Source organism: Pimephales promelas, chromosome 24 (genome assembly GCF_988280905.1).
Source record: "Pimephales promelas chromosome 24, fPimPro1.hap1.1, whole genome shotgun sequence".
NCBI classification, from domain to species: Eukaryota; Metazoa; Chordata; class Actinopteri; order Cypriniformes; family Leuciscidae; genus Pimephales; species Pimephales promelas.
This window is the reverse complement of record NC_142792.1, coordinates 512131-528408: the sequence shown is the minus strand read 5'-3', so window position 1 is coordinate 528408 and position 16278 is coordinate 512131. Positions and strand designations below refer to the sequence as shown.

General features: G+C 35.6%; 1 protein-coding gene across 1 annotated transcript; it reads left to right on the top strand.

The window, feature by feature from the left end:
• Positions 1–1832: 1832 nt before the first annotated feature.
• Positions 1833–16171, top strand: mtpn (myotrophin). Its single transcript, XM_039660812.2, has 6 exons — positions 1833–1917; positions 5529–5682; positions 5824–5900; positions 8345–8458; positions 9617–9700; positions 15251–16171. Exons 3-6 carry the CDS (start codon positions 5829–5831, stop codon positions 15335–15337), a joined length of 357 nt encoding a protein of 118 aa, XP_039516746.1. The 5' UTR covers positions 1833–1917; positions 5529–5682; positions 5824–5828; the 3' UTR covers positions 15338–16171.
• Positions 16172–16278: the final 107 nt, after the last annotated feature.

Below are 16278 nucleotides of genomic sequence, written 5' to 3'. Positions count from 1 at the left end.
AAAAGTTTTACTCAGTTTTCCAACTGTACGTTGCTTAAGAATGAAATTAATATTTCAATCTATTGAATTCAACGTATCATCAGCGCTCGGATTCGCTACCATGGTGCCATCAAGTACGACTCGCAGTCTATGCGGTTGACTAAACTAAGCGCTATTGTCTAATTGAAAAGGGGGAGGAGCCGTTCAATATGTCCCGCCTCAACTTCCTGTTTCAGTAGAAATAGAGTGCCGAAGTGATGACGTCACTTTGTAGGACGACTCGGAAGTTAGCGGCACATGGGTTCCCTCGATCCAAAAGCTCTGCATTTTCCCCATAGACTTTTGGAAAATCACAAAAAATAAGATCTGTGTTTAACAAAGAGTTGTGACCCTTACACGTTTTGTCTATCAAGATAATCTTTACAAGTTAATCAAAAAATTTATACATTTTGAAGCCTATATAAAGTTTTTAAAAAACACAATCAGACACAATAAAGTTTAAAAAACACAAGCAGGTTATAACTTTGTGTTATATATCATAGATCAAAACGTGAAAATATTTAGAGGCTTTGTTCACCACAGACCTTATTTCAGGCGATTTAGCAAAAACCCATTCAAAAATCCGAGCGAGGGAACCGGGAGTGCTAAAATGCTAACTCACTTCTGCGTTTTGGCCTACAGAGTGACATCATAACTTCGGCACTCTATTACGTCAGCGCATGTGCGTTCCAAGGCACTTCAGTAGCACGTTCCGTTTGATCGTTCTTCAAAGCTGAGAGCGTTACTTTTGAAAGTTCTCTGAACGTTCCAAAACAAGAACGAACATTCTATTTAGGTTACACTGTAAACCCTAACGGTCAAAATTATTCATTGGTTTGAGTAGGACAAACTTAAATTCAACGAATTAGTTCAGTCAAATTAATTTTTATGAGTATTTAGCACTTTCTTTTTCTTTCAAGTTCACAGAACTGATATATTTTAAGTAAACTGAACAGTTTCATTGTTTTGAGTTTTATGAAATTATTTATTTTAATTTAGACGAAATTAAGTTAACTGAAATGGCTGGTTCAGTGTTCACAGTGTGTGCAGTAACCAGTACACTAGTGCTGAATTCAGAACAGCATACTAGCATTCTAGTCTTACTCTGCCATATGCTCATGTAATAATATTCATCCTCCTATTCCAGTGGGCATTCAGAGGTCAGCGAGAGGAACCACACAAACTGTTTCTCTTTCTGTCAGAACACAGGAGTGATGAGGAGCAGCAGGAGAGCTGAAGGTCCAGAACGCTGCCTCCTGCTGGACACACACACACAGACGTCTGGAGGAGGTTCATGTGCGTCTCATTAACCCTGTGTGCTCCTCAGAGAAGCGTGGGCGAGAGAGGCCGTCTGCAGAGAAACATAAGTGTGTTTTATGGTGTTTCCTCAGTGTTTTGTCTGCTGGTGAGAGCACATTTAGGTTCAGAAACCTAAAAATTAGCATTTCTTGATTTAAACCATCTCCAGAGAGCAAGATATCAGGTTAATATAACAAAAATATGTCTGCAAGGTTCACATAATGAGCAAAAAAGTCAGATTGTGAATGAATGGTTATTTTGGATTAGGCGGTTCACGAAACGGTACTAAATTATTCATGCAAAAAAAAAAGAAATGATGTTAATGCAAAGTATATTTAAGTGAAAAGTGTGTAGCTTTTGTAGTTTGCGTGATTTCCTCAAGCCCATCGAGATCTGAAACAGGAGAAGACCGACATGCATCGCTCACGAGGAAAGCGGGACGTTTGATCAGCTCGTAATGAAGTTGTCGCACACAATCAGAGCTCACATCTTCCAATCCCCTGCGGCCGCTGAGCTGGACATGACAGCAGTGATGGATGATGGGAGAAAACATGGCCTTATGGGAGTGACAACAGGAGGTCAGCAGCTCCATCTGATCAGGTTTGAGTCTGACACACGTGAACTGAACATCTAACTCGTCTGTTCCTCACAGCGGATCATTACAGCCACACGGAGACTGATGAGAGCGTTCAGAGGAAGGGGATCGTTTTATTACATTTATTGGCAAAAACCCAGAATGTTCTGGCAAGGTATGAACAAACATTAATAAAATGTTTGTTCAAAGTTATCTGGTCTTTAAAGCTTCTCAAAATGTTTTTTATACACTTTTTTTTTCCTGAAACGTTTTAGTTTGACGGTCCGCAAACGTTTTTGAAAATGCTGCTTGTTTCTTTACTTATCATCCATGTTGTGGAAAATTGTCTCTGGCTTCACTGTACATATACATCACCACATAAATACACAAAAACTTTTTTTTTTTTATTCTGAACGTTTGCAGGACATTCAAAAGTTACGTTCCCATAATGTTTGCTGAATGTTTTGTTTTAAAAAGTCTACAAACTTCACATACTCTTAAAAATGCAGCGTTTAATTGGTCCTGATCCATAAACATGGCGGATTTTCTTCTTCCATAAGGAGGATTCGCTTCCCAACGGCTTTGTATCCAGGCAGATCGTTTTGGCAAGCCGTTTTAACTTTTATTCATTTCCAGGATATGAATTCTTAATATCAAAAATTGTATTTTCTCTAGTGAAATGTCACCATAGGCTGCCATTCAAAATCAATTGTTGATATCAAGAATTGATTTCTTACTAGTTGAAATTCCAATTTCACATATCAGAAATACAATTATTACTAGTAAAAACCTTTATTTTTGATATCAATAATTCAATTGTTACTAGTTGAAATGTCTATTATTGATATCCACAATTTAACTGCTACTAACAATGATAATTTTTGACGTCATCAATAATTCAATTTTTACATTTCTGATATCATGAATGTGTTTGTTACTAGTAAGAAAGCCATTTTAGATATCTGAAATAATATTGATATCAGAAATACATTTTCATATATCAAAAATGATCATTTTTATGAAAAGTAATGCATTTGGTTACTTTTGCGTTCATTTTTCTCATCTGGGCTGGGCTTGCATGTTTGTTTTTTAATAATAATAATAAAAAAATGTTTTATTTTCATGTTATATGCCACAATGCCTTTGAACAGTTTGCACTGAAACTGTCTTTTGGACCTTGAACCGTTTGGTTCCCATTGAAGTCCATTATATGGAGAAAATCCTGGAATGTTTTCATCAAAAACCTTCATTTCTTTTCGACTGAAGAAAGAAAGACATGGACATCTTGGATGACATGGGGGCGAGTAAATTATCAGCAAAAGTTTTTTTAAAAGTGAACTACTCCTTTAAGTCGGCCTATGTACTCGAATATCTGGTCTTGCATTACAAAAGTAGTTGTTGAGTCGCCACACAGATCTTTGCTAACAGTGTCGTAGCTCTTGATGCCTGTGCTTCAGCAGGAAGCCTGCGGTGGCCTCGCGAGACTCTCCTCGACTCGGATGCTGAACGCCTCGTGCTTCTGTAACACAGCTAATGTGCGGCGAGCGCCGGCTCTCAAGGGCTCTGCCGGCCGAGCGCTGCTTTATAACCCTCCTGACAAACACACACTCCTTTATAGATGTTTTTGTCCTCTAGCTGGATTGGTTTTCTTTTGAGAGCTTATTTCATGCAATAATAGTGTCACGCGGTGCTGTCTTGGTCCATATATCAGAATGAGGGAGGTTAGGTGGTGTGGCAAGCCGTTTTGACTTTCAATCATTCCCAGGATATTCATTTGTGATTTCAACAATTACATTTTCACTAGTTAAAATGATCATTCTTGTTATCAGGGATTGGATTTTTACTGGCAATGCTGATTTTTGATATCAGGAATTGCTTTTCCACTAGTTAAAATGTTCCATCACTCGCAGAAATATGAAATCTTGATATCAACTAGTAAGAACTATAATTCTTGATATGTGTAATTGTATTTTCACTAGTTAAATCTCACCATAGGCTACCATTCAAATTCAATTGCTCATATTAGGAATTGATTTAGTTGAAATTCCAATTTGACATATCAGAAATACAATTCTTACTATAAAAATAGTATAATTACTTACTAGGAAAAATGTAAATTCCTGATATCAAGAACTTAGTTTTCTATAAATGTATTTAAATATATTATAGACTTAATATGTATTCCTGATATCAATAATTTGGAGAGTAATTTTAGATAGCTAAATGACTTTTTTTTATTATTAACTTTATAGACATTACACTTCAATCAGATGTACCTCAGATCTGTACATCTATTCATCAGAAATATATTATTATATTCTTACTAGCAACGATCACATCCATGATATCAGAAATGAACATTGTCACTAGAATTATTGATATAAAAAATGAACATATATAGCAATTCAATTATTGATATCAAGAACAGTCATTTGCACTAGTAATCACATAATTATTGATATCAACAATTGAACTTGAATGGCAGCCTATGGTGACATTTAACTAGTGATGACATCATTGTTGATATCAAGAAGTGAAAATTGAATTGTTGAAATCCAGAATGGGAATGATTAAAAGTGGAAAAGGCTTGCCATATATGTGGGAAGGTGAAGGACTTCTGCGCTGAAGCTGATGAACGGCGTGATCTCATCGAGTTGCTCTTTTCTGCGTCTGTTTTAATGCTGTAATTCTGCCTGAGCTTTATAAAGACATTCTTCAGTATAATTGCAACATAAAGAAACCTGAGCGGTGCCAGAACGTTTTGTTAACTTTCCCATTAAGTTGCGAAAACTTTATTTCTGAATGTTCTCAAAGTTCAAACGTCCAGTTTATAATTTTTCAAACATTAAATGAAGGCTATTTTTGAATGTTCTCTGAACTAATTGTTTTGTTGGTGAACATCCAACTATGGATAGACTATAAATCATGTTTTGTTGTGAAATTGCCATTATAATAAACACCAAACCTTTTACATTTGATAATGTAACACACAGAGAGCAAACATGTCTAAAAATGACTACCAATCTTTACCTGATGACCATTAAAAAAGTCACAATGATTTATTGATTCATTCATTTATTTTTTCCTCAGCTATAGGGCTATCTATAAATTATTATTGGCCAATATCTTCTTTGGATCACTGGTATTCGCTGATTAAAAATCAGACTGCAAAAGTAATCTATTGACAACCATTAAAACAAATGTATTTTGACAGAATGAAAATGATTTATTTCACTAATTTATTCTCTGTCTCTATACATTATACACATTTTGACCACTGATACTCGCTGATTAAAAATCGCTTAGAAAGGAATTAGATACAAAATAGCTCCAATGATAATAATAATAAAAACATTAGCATATGTAAATAAAACATTTACATACAAATTCCAATCGAAAACAGTGTTAACTAATAGACAGCAACAGTATAGATACTGTCTATGAAATGAAACATTTTCCAGTGAATTACATTTACCCAGCAGCACCTCCAATAATTATATTTGCCCGAATGCCAAATCCTCCTATTTATCAGAAGAACTCAGACTGAATTTGATTGTTTCGATCTATTTAATCTCTGATTTAGACAGCTGGGACTCTTATTCTGAAATGACGACGGCCTAGTTTATGCAGTATTAAGTGGTGGGTGTGGACGGGGACTCTTATTTTGAAGTGTTTCTGTGGGCGCTAGTCGGATAGCGGAAGTTCGTGCCTCTGGAAGCTGCAGTTCAGGCGGATCCCGTCAGTGTCTAAGCATAAACTTTCTGTCAAACCCGAAAAACACACGCAATCCGGTGAGTGAACCGCTGACACACTTCATACAGTCGTTAAACACTCGGGGGACATGAAATAACACCCGTAGCGCAGGCGCGAGCCAGTGTAGGAGCGCAGGCCTATGATACTGTGTGTGTGTGTGTGTGTGTCTGTGTTTTCAGGTGACATGGGGGATAAGGAGTTGATGTGGGCCCTTAAAAACGGAGATCTGGATGAGGTTAAGACTCTCCTGGTTAAGGTGAGAAATACACACTCAAGTTTCATCTGTCCACATACATAACCGAGTACAAACAGGTCTGACAGCTCGTCAAGGTTTATAAATCCTTACAAAACAGGATTGTGATGGTATCATGGTTTCTGATCTGTATCATGACACTGATTGATTACCATTTAGCATGTCAAGCTGTATTACTGTGATACAGAAGCAGGTTATCATGTTATGGTCCAGAAACCACAGTAATAATATGGTACTTAGCAGTTAAAGCAACACGTGGATGTTTTCTTGTCAACATTAAACAATATGTTTGCTTTGCATCCCATTTTATTTGATAATTTCGATGCATTTATTAGTGGACCCAGCTACTAACAAGCTGACTAGTTTTTCTATTTTTGTAGTTTTTCTCTTTAAAGCATCACTTCAGCAGTTGTTTTTCTCCTGAAAGATTGTCTAATAGGAAATGAGGCACTGATGAAGTCAGCCATAAAGGACAGTCGTTTCAGAAGCAGAGCACAATTTAACTTGTTTATCAACAGAAATAGTTTACCAAAAAACTATAATGACAAAATAGCATCAGGAGATAGTGACGTGCTCTGTCTGATGGTGATGTTTTTCTTGGTGTGTGTGTGTGTGTGTGAGAAAGAGAGAAGAGAGAGAGTGTGATTATTTTACCAGAAAACTGTAAGGACAAAATTGCATCAGTAGATAGTGAAATATTTTGTTCGGATGTTGATGTTTTTTTTCTGGTGTGAGAGAGAGAGAGAGAGTGAGTTTGTGTGAGTGTGTTTTACCTGAAAACTATGATAAGAAAATAGCATCAGTAGATGTGAAGAGTGTTTTCTGATAATTATACACTGGTTTTCTTGGTATTTTAAAGTGTGAAGTCAATCTAGTGATTGTTTATTAGCAGAGTGGGTTAGTTCATTACTGTGGTTGTGTTAATGGTTTAAAGATTCTCTCTCTCTCTCTCTCTCTCTCTCTCTCTCATCTGTTAAGTGTGTATCCTGTGTCACAATATCACATCACCTCCTTGTGTAACTATATACATTCTTCACACACACAAGCAGCTCGCAGACCCCAAAGGAGTGTTTTTGAGTGCTGAAATGATGAGTGTGTGTGTCTGAGAGAGAGAGTGTCAGAGAGAGAGAGAGAGAGAGAGAGAGTGTGTGTGTGTGTGTGAGAGAGAGAGAGAGAGAGAGAAGGAGAGTGTGTGTGTGTGAGTGCCGAAATGATGAGTGTGTGTGTGTGTGTGTGTGAGAGAGAGAGAGAGAGAGAGTGTGTGTGTGTGAGAGAGAGAATGAGAGAGACAGTGTGTGTGTGAGAGAGAGTGTGTGTGAGATCGTCCGGTCAGCGCTGAAGATCTGGTAAATGTTCAGTGTTTCGTCATGGAGGCGTTTTGCGTTCTCGTGTGGTCGTGATATATTTAGCTCAGCGGTTTACCTCGGTTCACACACACACACACACACACAGGTTCACACGATGAAGTGAAGCAGCAGTAAAATAAAATAAAAAAACAGCAGTAAAATTAAAAAATAATAATAAAAATAATCCTTTTCTTTTAAATCCTCCTTTTCTTTTAAGTCCCTGCTTATCTGGCTTATGCCACCCTAAGCAATGTCTGAACTTTGTATTTTGAGCACTTGAGTTGTTTGCCTCTTCACGATGACTCACTTGGTTTAGTCCTCAGTTGTAAGTCGCTTTGGATAAAAGCGTCTGCTAAATTTAAAATGACTAAATGTAAAATAAATGTAATTTAAAATATATAAATGTCTTCGGACTAATACACGAGTTGACTAATAGACTAGATGATCTGCTGATAACCTTCTTCTTATGTCTATTTTGGGGTGAAATCCAGTAAATTAAACCCCTTCTCAATATTCTCATTTTAAAACACTCAATCAAAAGATAAAATAACGTTTACATTGATTTCTATATAAATATTTTATATTATTATTATTTCCATACAATAATAATGTTATGCATTGTCTAATATGTGATAATTAGCTAAGTAATATATTCAATATTTATATAATTATAATTATTAAATAACAAACTTAAAAATATATTTTACTGAATAATATAATATTTAATGCTAAATATTATTATATTTATGATTAAAGTATCCTAATATTTTATATAATTTTTGCCATGCTCATGTAAAAATCATATTAAACAAAATATGACTTAATAATTAGTTATATATTTAATGCTAAATATTATTATATAATAACATACAATCAAATATAAACAATAAAATCATACTATTAGATATAAACAATAATATATTATAATTAATAATAATATTAAAATGAACAATGATATAATATAAATATATATTAATAATATTTTTAATAATAAACATCATATTTATAATGATTTAAGTGTATAATATGATCTGATTGTAATGATATGTTTTAGAATGGTGATATAATAGTGTGTGTGTGTGTGTGTGTGTGTTTGTGCAGGCGGAGGATGTGAACCGGACTCTGGAGGGAGGCCGAAAGCCTCTTCATTACGCTGCAGACTGTGGTCAGAACGAGATGCTCGAGTTTCTGCTGTCGAAAGGAGCCGATGTCAACGTAACTGTCCTTCTACACACACACACACTAGCTCAACTCTGTGTGTTTAGATCAATATCTGCTGGAGTATGTAAATGTTTAGCATGTGGAGATATTAGACCCGCACCCTCGGCTGATACCATCAGAGCACATCAGAGACTTCTGCTAAATTACAATATTCAAATAGAAAACCGTGTTTGTAAATGTTCCTGTTTTTACTTTATTTGCTGAGCAGAAGAAACGAAATTAAATCAAAAATAAACTTTCATAACTCTTATGTTCTAAAACTACACTATGGCTGCACCGTTTGATCACTGATTTTAATTGCATAATACTCTAATATATATACCATTGTTTTTCATGGTATCACGCTCTGACACACGGTTTGATATTGTCCAGAACATAGAGATTTGAACAGGAGTTATTTGAGTATTATTGTTTTTATGATCATTTTCAATAATATTTAGGGTTATTATCATGAACTACAGCTATCGAAAACATTTGTGTTAGTTGAAAAAAAGCTGGAATAAAAATAAAATAAATATTATTTTATAATATAATGTAATATAATAATTTATAATCAAAAATAAAAAAATATTAGTCAGTAGAAATTTGTAGAAATGTTGTCTTGGCAATAAACTCGAGTTGTAGAGCTAAAATCATTACCTAGAAAGAAATTAAATTGAAAAGTGAAATAAAAATAAATTAAATGGCAATATTTAAAAATAAAAAACGAATAAAATGACAAAATACACTTAAACTAAAAATATAAAAAATATTATAATCAAAATATTAATATAAAACTAAAATAACCCAGATTAGATTTATATTTTCATATTATTATGTTAGTTTTAGTCATTTTATTGTGTGCTTTTGTCATTTTTCTTAGTTTTTTAATATATCTAAATAGTTTTTATTAATCTTTTAATTTTTATTTCAGTTTTATTACATCAGGTCAAGCTAAAATGAATGAGAAATGTTGAAAAAGCTGAAATTCTCCTCCAGAACACGTACAGGTCCTCGATCTCTGGCCCATCGTGAGCACTCGTGTACAGAGAGAGACCGGGGGAAGATAAGAGACTACTGAAGACGCCTGATTACCCAGCATGCATCTCTCTCAGTCTAATCCTTAGAGATGGGGATTTTGTGTATAATTGTGGTGGTTTTTTTTTCTTGCAGGCTCCGGATAAACACGGCATCACCCCGCTGCTGTCCGCCACTTACGAGGGTCACGTGACCTGCGTCAAGATTCTTCTAGAAAAGGTACTGATCGTCCCAGCATGATATAATATGTAACAATAATGATACATATCTTTATGTTTGTTTGTTTTTTTACCCACTGGAAATTCAACAAAGAAATCATTAGAAAACAGCTTCACATTATAAGACACTTCAGAGTTCAAAACAAAGTGAATTATTAATAATAAATCATTAAAATGATTAAAATAATTTGATATTTACTGTACGGTTCAATGAGTTACCACTAAGCAGTTCATTTCTTACATTATTTATTCATCATTGTTAACATGATTTAATAAACACACAACTGTTCAAAGTTCAGCTCATGTCTATAAATAATATTAACAGAAACAACTTTTGATTTTAATAATATGTTAATAAATGTTATAATTAACATCAATTAAGAGTAATAAATGCTTTAGGAGTATTTTTATTGTTAGTTCATGCTAACTAATGGAAACTTATTGTAAAGTGTTACCATATATTTATTCAAATTATATAGTCATTTTTATATAAAAAAAATAGAGCTTAATATAAATGTTTCACATATAATGTAATATATAAAAAGGTATGTTTAAACCCAAGTCTAATTGGATGAGACATTTAATATAAACACATCAGTTGATATTCATTTTAATGCAACAATTTTTTTAATGTTGAAGCAAACTAAATTCCACTGCATATATACACAATGTTGGTTATATAGCAATAATGGTGTTACACATACATTAATGCGATATATCACGATAATGAATATGCACGGTATTGTTATCGTGTGCACTTAAAAATACTCTGAATTATGAATTATGGAGCAGCAGGAATGCAAACGTAACCCGTAAACAAAGAAAGCGGATGCCAGGGTTCCCACGGGTGCTTTAAATCTTTGAAAACCTTTTTTTTGTTCATGCATAGAAACTTAGATTTATACATATATATTTTTTCATGCATAGATTTATGCATTTAGATACTTGAAAGTGCCTGAATTTATTTTGTGCAAGAATTTTCTGGAAAAAAGTCAATATTATTCCCTCCGGTCCGCTAATGTGTTATTTTCAGCAATGCACACTAGCTTGCGCATTTCTGCGTTACTTCAAGTGTTTCCTGTGTGAGGTAGGCTACTTTGTGTTGTACGTTGCCATGACGTTCATGCGTGCACTAAACTACTACGGTGATGTCTTTGTTGTTGGACACGTCAAATGTGTTCCCACATTAAGTCCTTGAATGTGAGGGTATTGGACCTGGAAAGTCACTGAGCTGCGCTAATCTCTGTTTCTGTTTCAAACAGCCAATCAGATTATGTATTCGCAATAGTGTTGACTGAAAAATAATGTTCTCATTCTTTATTATTGTTCGGTAATGCTTCACGATAAGGCTCTATTAGTTAGTTACGTAATTATAACAATTACTACAGTAGTTATACACAGGTGAAACTCCAAAAATTAGAATATCGTGCAAAAGTAATTCAACTTAAAAAGTGATTATAAAGACTCATTACATGCAAAGTGAGATATTTCAAGCCTTTATTTGTTATAATTTTGATTATGGCTTACAGATATGAAAACCTTTTCACAATATTCTAATTTTGAATTTGGGGTTTTCATAAACTGTAAACACAATTATAACAAATAAAGGCTTGAAATATCTCACTTTGCATGTGATGAGTCTATATAATATATTAGTTTCACCTTTTAGGTTGAATTACTGAACTTCAGCATGATAATCTGATTTTTCGAGTTTCACCATGAGATTATAATCTCATTTACTAGAAATTAAAAAATAGACACACATCAGTTGTAATCTATATTATTGTGGCAAGTTTCTCCGCATCTTCACACAAGTAAACCAGACGTCCTTGACGCGCCGGCACTCTTCACCATATCCACTGGTGTAAATGTCCACGCTGATGTGTCTCGCGCAGTATAACTGCTCATTATCTCTGCTGGCTGGCACATTTCTACTGCTGTGGCAGCGTCCAGCTCTGGTGAGAGAAAGAGCTTTTGTTTGTGGATTTAAAGCTGAAAGCGTCTGAACGGAGGCTGTAAACAGTGGCATTCGCAGGGTCACACGGGGTCATAATGCAGTTATGTCAGGCTGCACAGCACTGCACATTCTTCAGTAAGAGATCCCATCTGAGATTACACAACACACGTGTGCGCTGATGTCCCACCGGGGCCCGTAGCGCTGACCCGAGGGCCCTCATCTCCTCTGTGTGTTTCCGATGATTCTGCAGGAGCTGATCAGGCATTTTTGGCTGTTGCTCGGGAATATTTCAGGCTTGAATCCCCATTGGATCACTCGAGGAGTGCAGTTGTTCTGAAACAAGAAGTTGGGCTCTAACTTTGTTTAAAGGGGAGCTATTCTGCCAGTTTTAAATAACTTTATTCAGGCTCTTCTAGAACATGAATGTTGCTTATTCTCCATTGTTGCGGCTCCTCTCTTCCCAGTCTGTCAGTAACGCTCTGTTTACTTCCTGTCTCTATGAAGCCCCTCCTTCTGAAAGCACACTGTGCTCTGATTGGTCGAGCGCCTCGAGTGTGTTTGGGAAATGTCCCGCCCCTTTCCATAACCGCCAGTTTAACACACTACTAACTAACTCAAACAGGCCCCGCCCCTTTATTCTGCGCATTAATTATTATAATGAGGAATATTATGACGTGTTCGTTTCCAGAAGAAACTCAAGACTACAATGGAGGCGTTTCAGAAACAGTGCTTATAATTAATTATTATCTGCGTTAATTACTAATGGTTCCAAAAAGCAGCTCTCGGTTTTATAGTTTTCCAATCATTTCTCTTTAACTTTAAAAATCCCTCTTTTCTCTCTCCATTTCTTGTACATTATTTATATATTTCATATCACAATAAAACATTTATTAAAACATTAGAAGCTTGGCTATTGGGTAACACTTTACCATAAGGTTATTTCTGCATGAAAACGACTTATTCTTAATGTTGCATCATCAACTTAACAAACAGGACCTTTCTGTTTTTAAATTGATCTTAATATACAATATTGTCATTGTTAAATCATTATTGTTGACTCTCAAATTCAAAAGTCCATTGATTTTGTTCGTATTATACATCTGTTATCTGTAATTTTCTTTATTGTCACTGATTGTGGAAGTAAAACTGACTTCTCCCCTCAAAGCATTGTGGGTGTTTGTTTCACAGCACAGAATGATGCAATTTACACCCAGACAACAGTGTGAATGTGAAGAACGCCTCAGTGGCTCTTCAACAAACACACACTTTCCCTGAATAACTCTTATTTGTGTTTGTATCTCGATCCAACACTATATATTTGAAGATGATTGTGGATTAAATGTGTTTGTGAATGATGGATTTGGAAATGTGAGATCCATATAAATGTGTTCTGGATCAGTCTCATATTTCTACTAGAGCCCGACCGATAAAGGATTTTAAAGGCCGATACCGATACAAATATTTGTTGGTTTTAAAATCCGATATTCCGATATATCGGCCAGTATTAAAAAAAAATTGTTTTCAGAAACGCGCAACAAAACATTAACAGATTTCCATATTATTAGTTATTTGTAGTTATTAATGATAATATGATAATGCATTTAAAAAGAAACTTGTTTCTTCTATGGTCACAACAGAACAGACAGATGATAGCGGCATTAGCTAGCTTTGTGGTTAGCTAGTCTATGATGAGCCATAATTTAGCAATGGATAACGTCATACTGCAAATTGTAAAACATTACATTTTCAATATAACAGGCCAAGGAGAGATGATACTTCTCATTGCTATAACTGTCACGCGCTATTAAAGAAGTACTTCAGTCACGTTGTCAAAACTATTTTGAAATATTCATTTATCAGCCATTATATCTGCCGATACCGATAGTTTGGAAAATGCCTAATATCGGCCTGGCTCTAATTTCTACTTGTGGTATTTCCTACTAAAGCAAGGTTGTGTTTGACTCTGGTGGGCGTGGCCTTAGACTGTGACGTGCCCAGTGCATTGTGGGTGTTGAAGTTTTCCTATGTATTAGGCAAAAGTGCGTTCTCTCTAGTCAGGTATCACCGATTTTGTCAGCCATGTTTTATTGAAAGCTTGTTTTACCAGGAGTGATTTACCTCTTTAAGTTTCTATTTTAAATTTGAATAACTCAAATATGGTAAGTTAGCATGGCGTTTTGTCTTGCTGTCTCTGTGTTGCCCTCCATCACGCATCCACACTCACGGTCATAAATACGGCAGACGAGACCAAACGCCACATGATGGCTGACACACATGAATGAGAGATCGAAGTGCACTTCCTCTTTTTTCTGTCGTCAAATGCTCTGAATGGGAAGTTAAACTTCCATAATTACCAGTAAACTTCAGATATTTACATTTTAAGCGTTATTTTAAACACCTTTGATCTTGCCATCAGGATCACTATATAATTTTAATTATTTAAGGGCCAATATTCTAAATTGAGTTACATGTTTAGTAATTTCATTAGTAATATTCCTATTTAGGTTTAATTTATTTTTATTCCAATTTAATTGGCTTTTTTAGTATCTATTTTTTTTGGTCATTTTAGTTTCATATTTAGTAATTCTGTAATTTTTGTGTTATTTTTCATTTTATTGTTTTTTTTTTTTTATATATAGCTATTTAGGTTTAATATATTTTTATTTCAGTTTTGTTTTTTATTTATTTCCAGGTTTTTGCCAAGGAATAATTTCCACTTCTCGTTTAGTTTAAGTTTTTCAAGTAATTATTTGTGCTTTAAACTATTAAAAACATGACAGTGTGTGAGTGTGATTGAGAGTGTGTCTGTGTGTGTGTGTGTGTGTGTGTGTGTTTGATATTTGAGTTTGAGTGTGTTTGTCAGTGAGTCTCAGTGAGACTGTGAGTCTGTGTGTGTGTGTGAGAGTGTGTGTGTGGGAGAGTGTGTTTGTCAGTGAGTGTGTGTGTGTGTGTGACGCCCACTGCGTCTTTTGGATGAAGTGAATAAATCAATCAATCAGTCTTCAGATGTTTGTTGATCCTCAGGCTCTCAGGTGTGTGTGTGTGTGTGTGTGTTTCGGCACATTTGTGTTCTGAACTTCAGTGCGGTGTGTGTCGAGCTCAGAGTAAACCGGAGACTTTCGCAAACTCGACCTGTGTGTGTGTGAAGAGGAATGATTCTGTGGGCACACACACACTGAGGATCAATAAAGCGCATGGACAGGCACGGAGGATGACATTAGTGTAAAGCCCCGAGGGTCCGGCTCACGTTAGATTATGCATGAGGTTCTGTTACTCAGTAACGGCATGATCCTCTCTTAAGTTAATCATTTTGTGATGTGCTTTTGCCATTTTATTAGATTTGCTGTTTATTTATTCATTTATTAGTCCTCCAACTATTATTTTAGTTTTTCTAGGTTTCATTTCGGTTTTTCGACTAATATTAATATTGTATTTTATGTCAGCTTTATTTCAATGAATAGAAATGTTTTTAACAGTTTGTTTTTGATAAAAACCCTGGTATAAGTGCGTCTCAGTCTCATTATTTCTTTCCTTTCCTGCTGCCGGTCTTTTGTGTTTAATCGTGTGTGTGTGTGTGTGTGTTCCTCCCTCCAGGGTGCTGATAAGGAACGTAAAGGTCCGGATGGTCTCAGCGCGTTCGAGGCGGCCGAAAGCGAGGCCATTAAAGCTCTACTGAAGTGAGACGAACGCTACCGGCAGCGAGAGGTTCTGACCACAACCACTGGATCCACACACACACACACACACACACACCTCTCTGTCTCTGCCCGCCGGCTGCATCAGCTCCTCTAGGTTTCCTTTTTGTTTTGTTTTTCTTCATGACCTATTTTATGTTATTTTAGGGGAGGTGCTTGAATGCCCCTTTAGTTTATCGGCGTCAGCCATTGGCTGATGGACCTGTCACTCAAACCTACGGACCAATGGGAACGCCTGTCTAACACCACTAAACACGGACCTTAGAGTTCAGACTACAGCGCAGACTCTGCGAGTGTATGATGATGATGATGATGTGTACATTTATTTTTCAGACTGTTGCGATTGCTGTTAGAAGCGAGTGGGTTGTATAGTTAACTCTGAAAATGTTGGAAAAATACTAGCGGATGAATTTCCCTGCACTCCATTCCCACGTTTCCCTCCTTCAGCTTAACGTCATTCCCACGGCCGTCGCGTTAGCGGTTCAAAGAACAAATAACACACTTCAGACGCTTGAATCGTTCTGCTGACCTGCACACTTTTTGCTTTGTGCCCTTTTGAATTTGTGTTGTTGTGGCAAAAATAAATGAATTCTCAGCTTCTGTGTGCTTGTAGAGTTAAACAGGTTTGATCAGATGAGGGACGCCCGTCTCTCTCTCTCTCTCTCTGCATGATGGTGTTTTTAGCTTTTCAAGACAGTCTTAAACAAAAATTTACATCGATTAGCAAATGAACATTTTGAAGATCCATATCTGGCATTGTTGTGAAAAAGTCCGTTTGAAAACAAAACAAAAAAAAAACAAATAAAACTATTTGAAATGATTATTTTGATTTTTGTCACGTTTGTAAAGTATCGACTGATGGAGAGTGTGTGTGTATATCGGGCGTTTTCTCCAGTGATCCGATGGGAATGTTATCCATTAAATAGC

What these genes read in the sequence shown, in the direction of transcription:
- mtpn (XM_039660812.2), top strand. Translation starts at nt 5,829, where the DNA reads ATGGGGGATAAGGAGTTGATGTGGGCCCTTAAAAACGGAGATCTGGAT. An exon ending in TTAAGACTCTCCTGGTTAAG is followed by an intron (nt 5,901 to 8,344) that starts GTGAGAAATACA and finishes GTGTTTGTGCAG; the next exon opens with GCGGAGGATGTGAACCGGAC. An exon ending in TCAAGATTCTTCTAGAAAAG is followed by an intron (nt 9,701 to 15,250) that starts GTACTGATCGTC and finishes TCCTCCCTCCAG; the next exon opens with GGTGCTGATAAGGAACGTAA.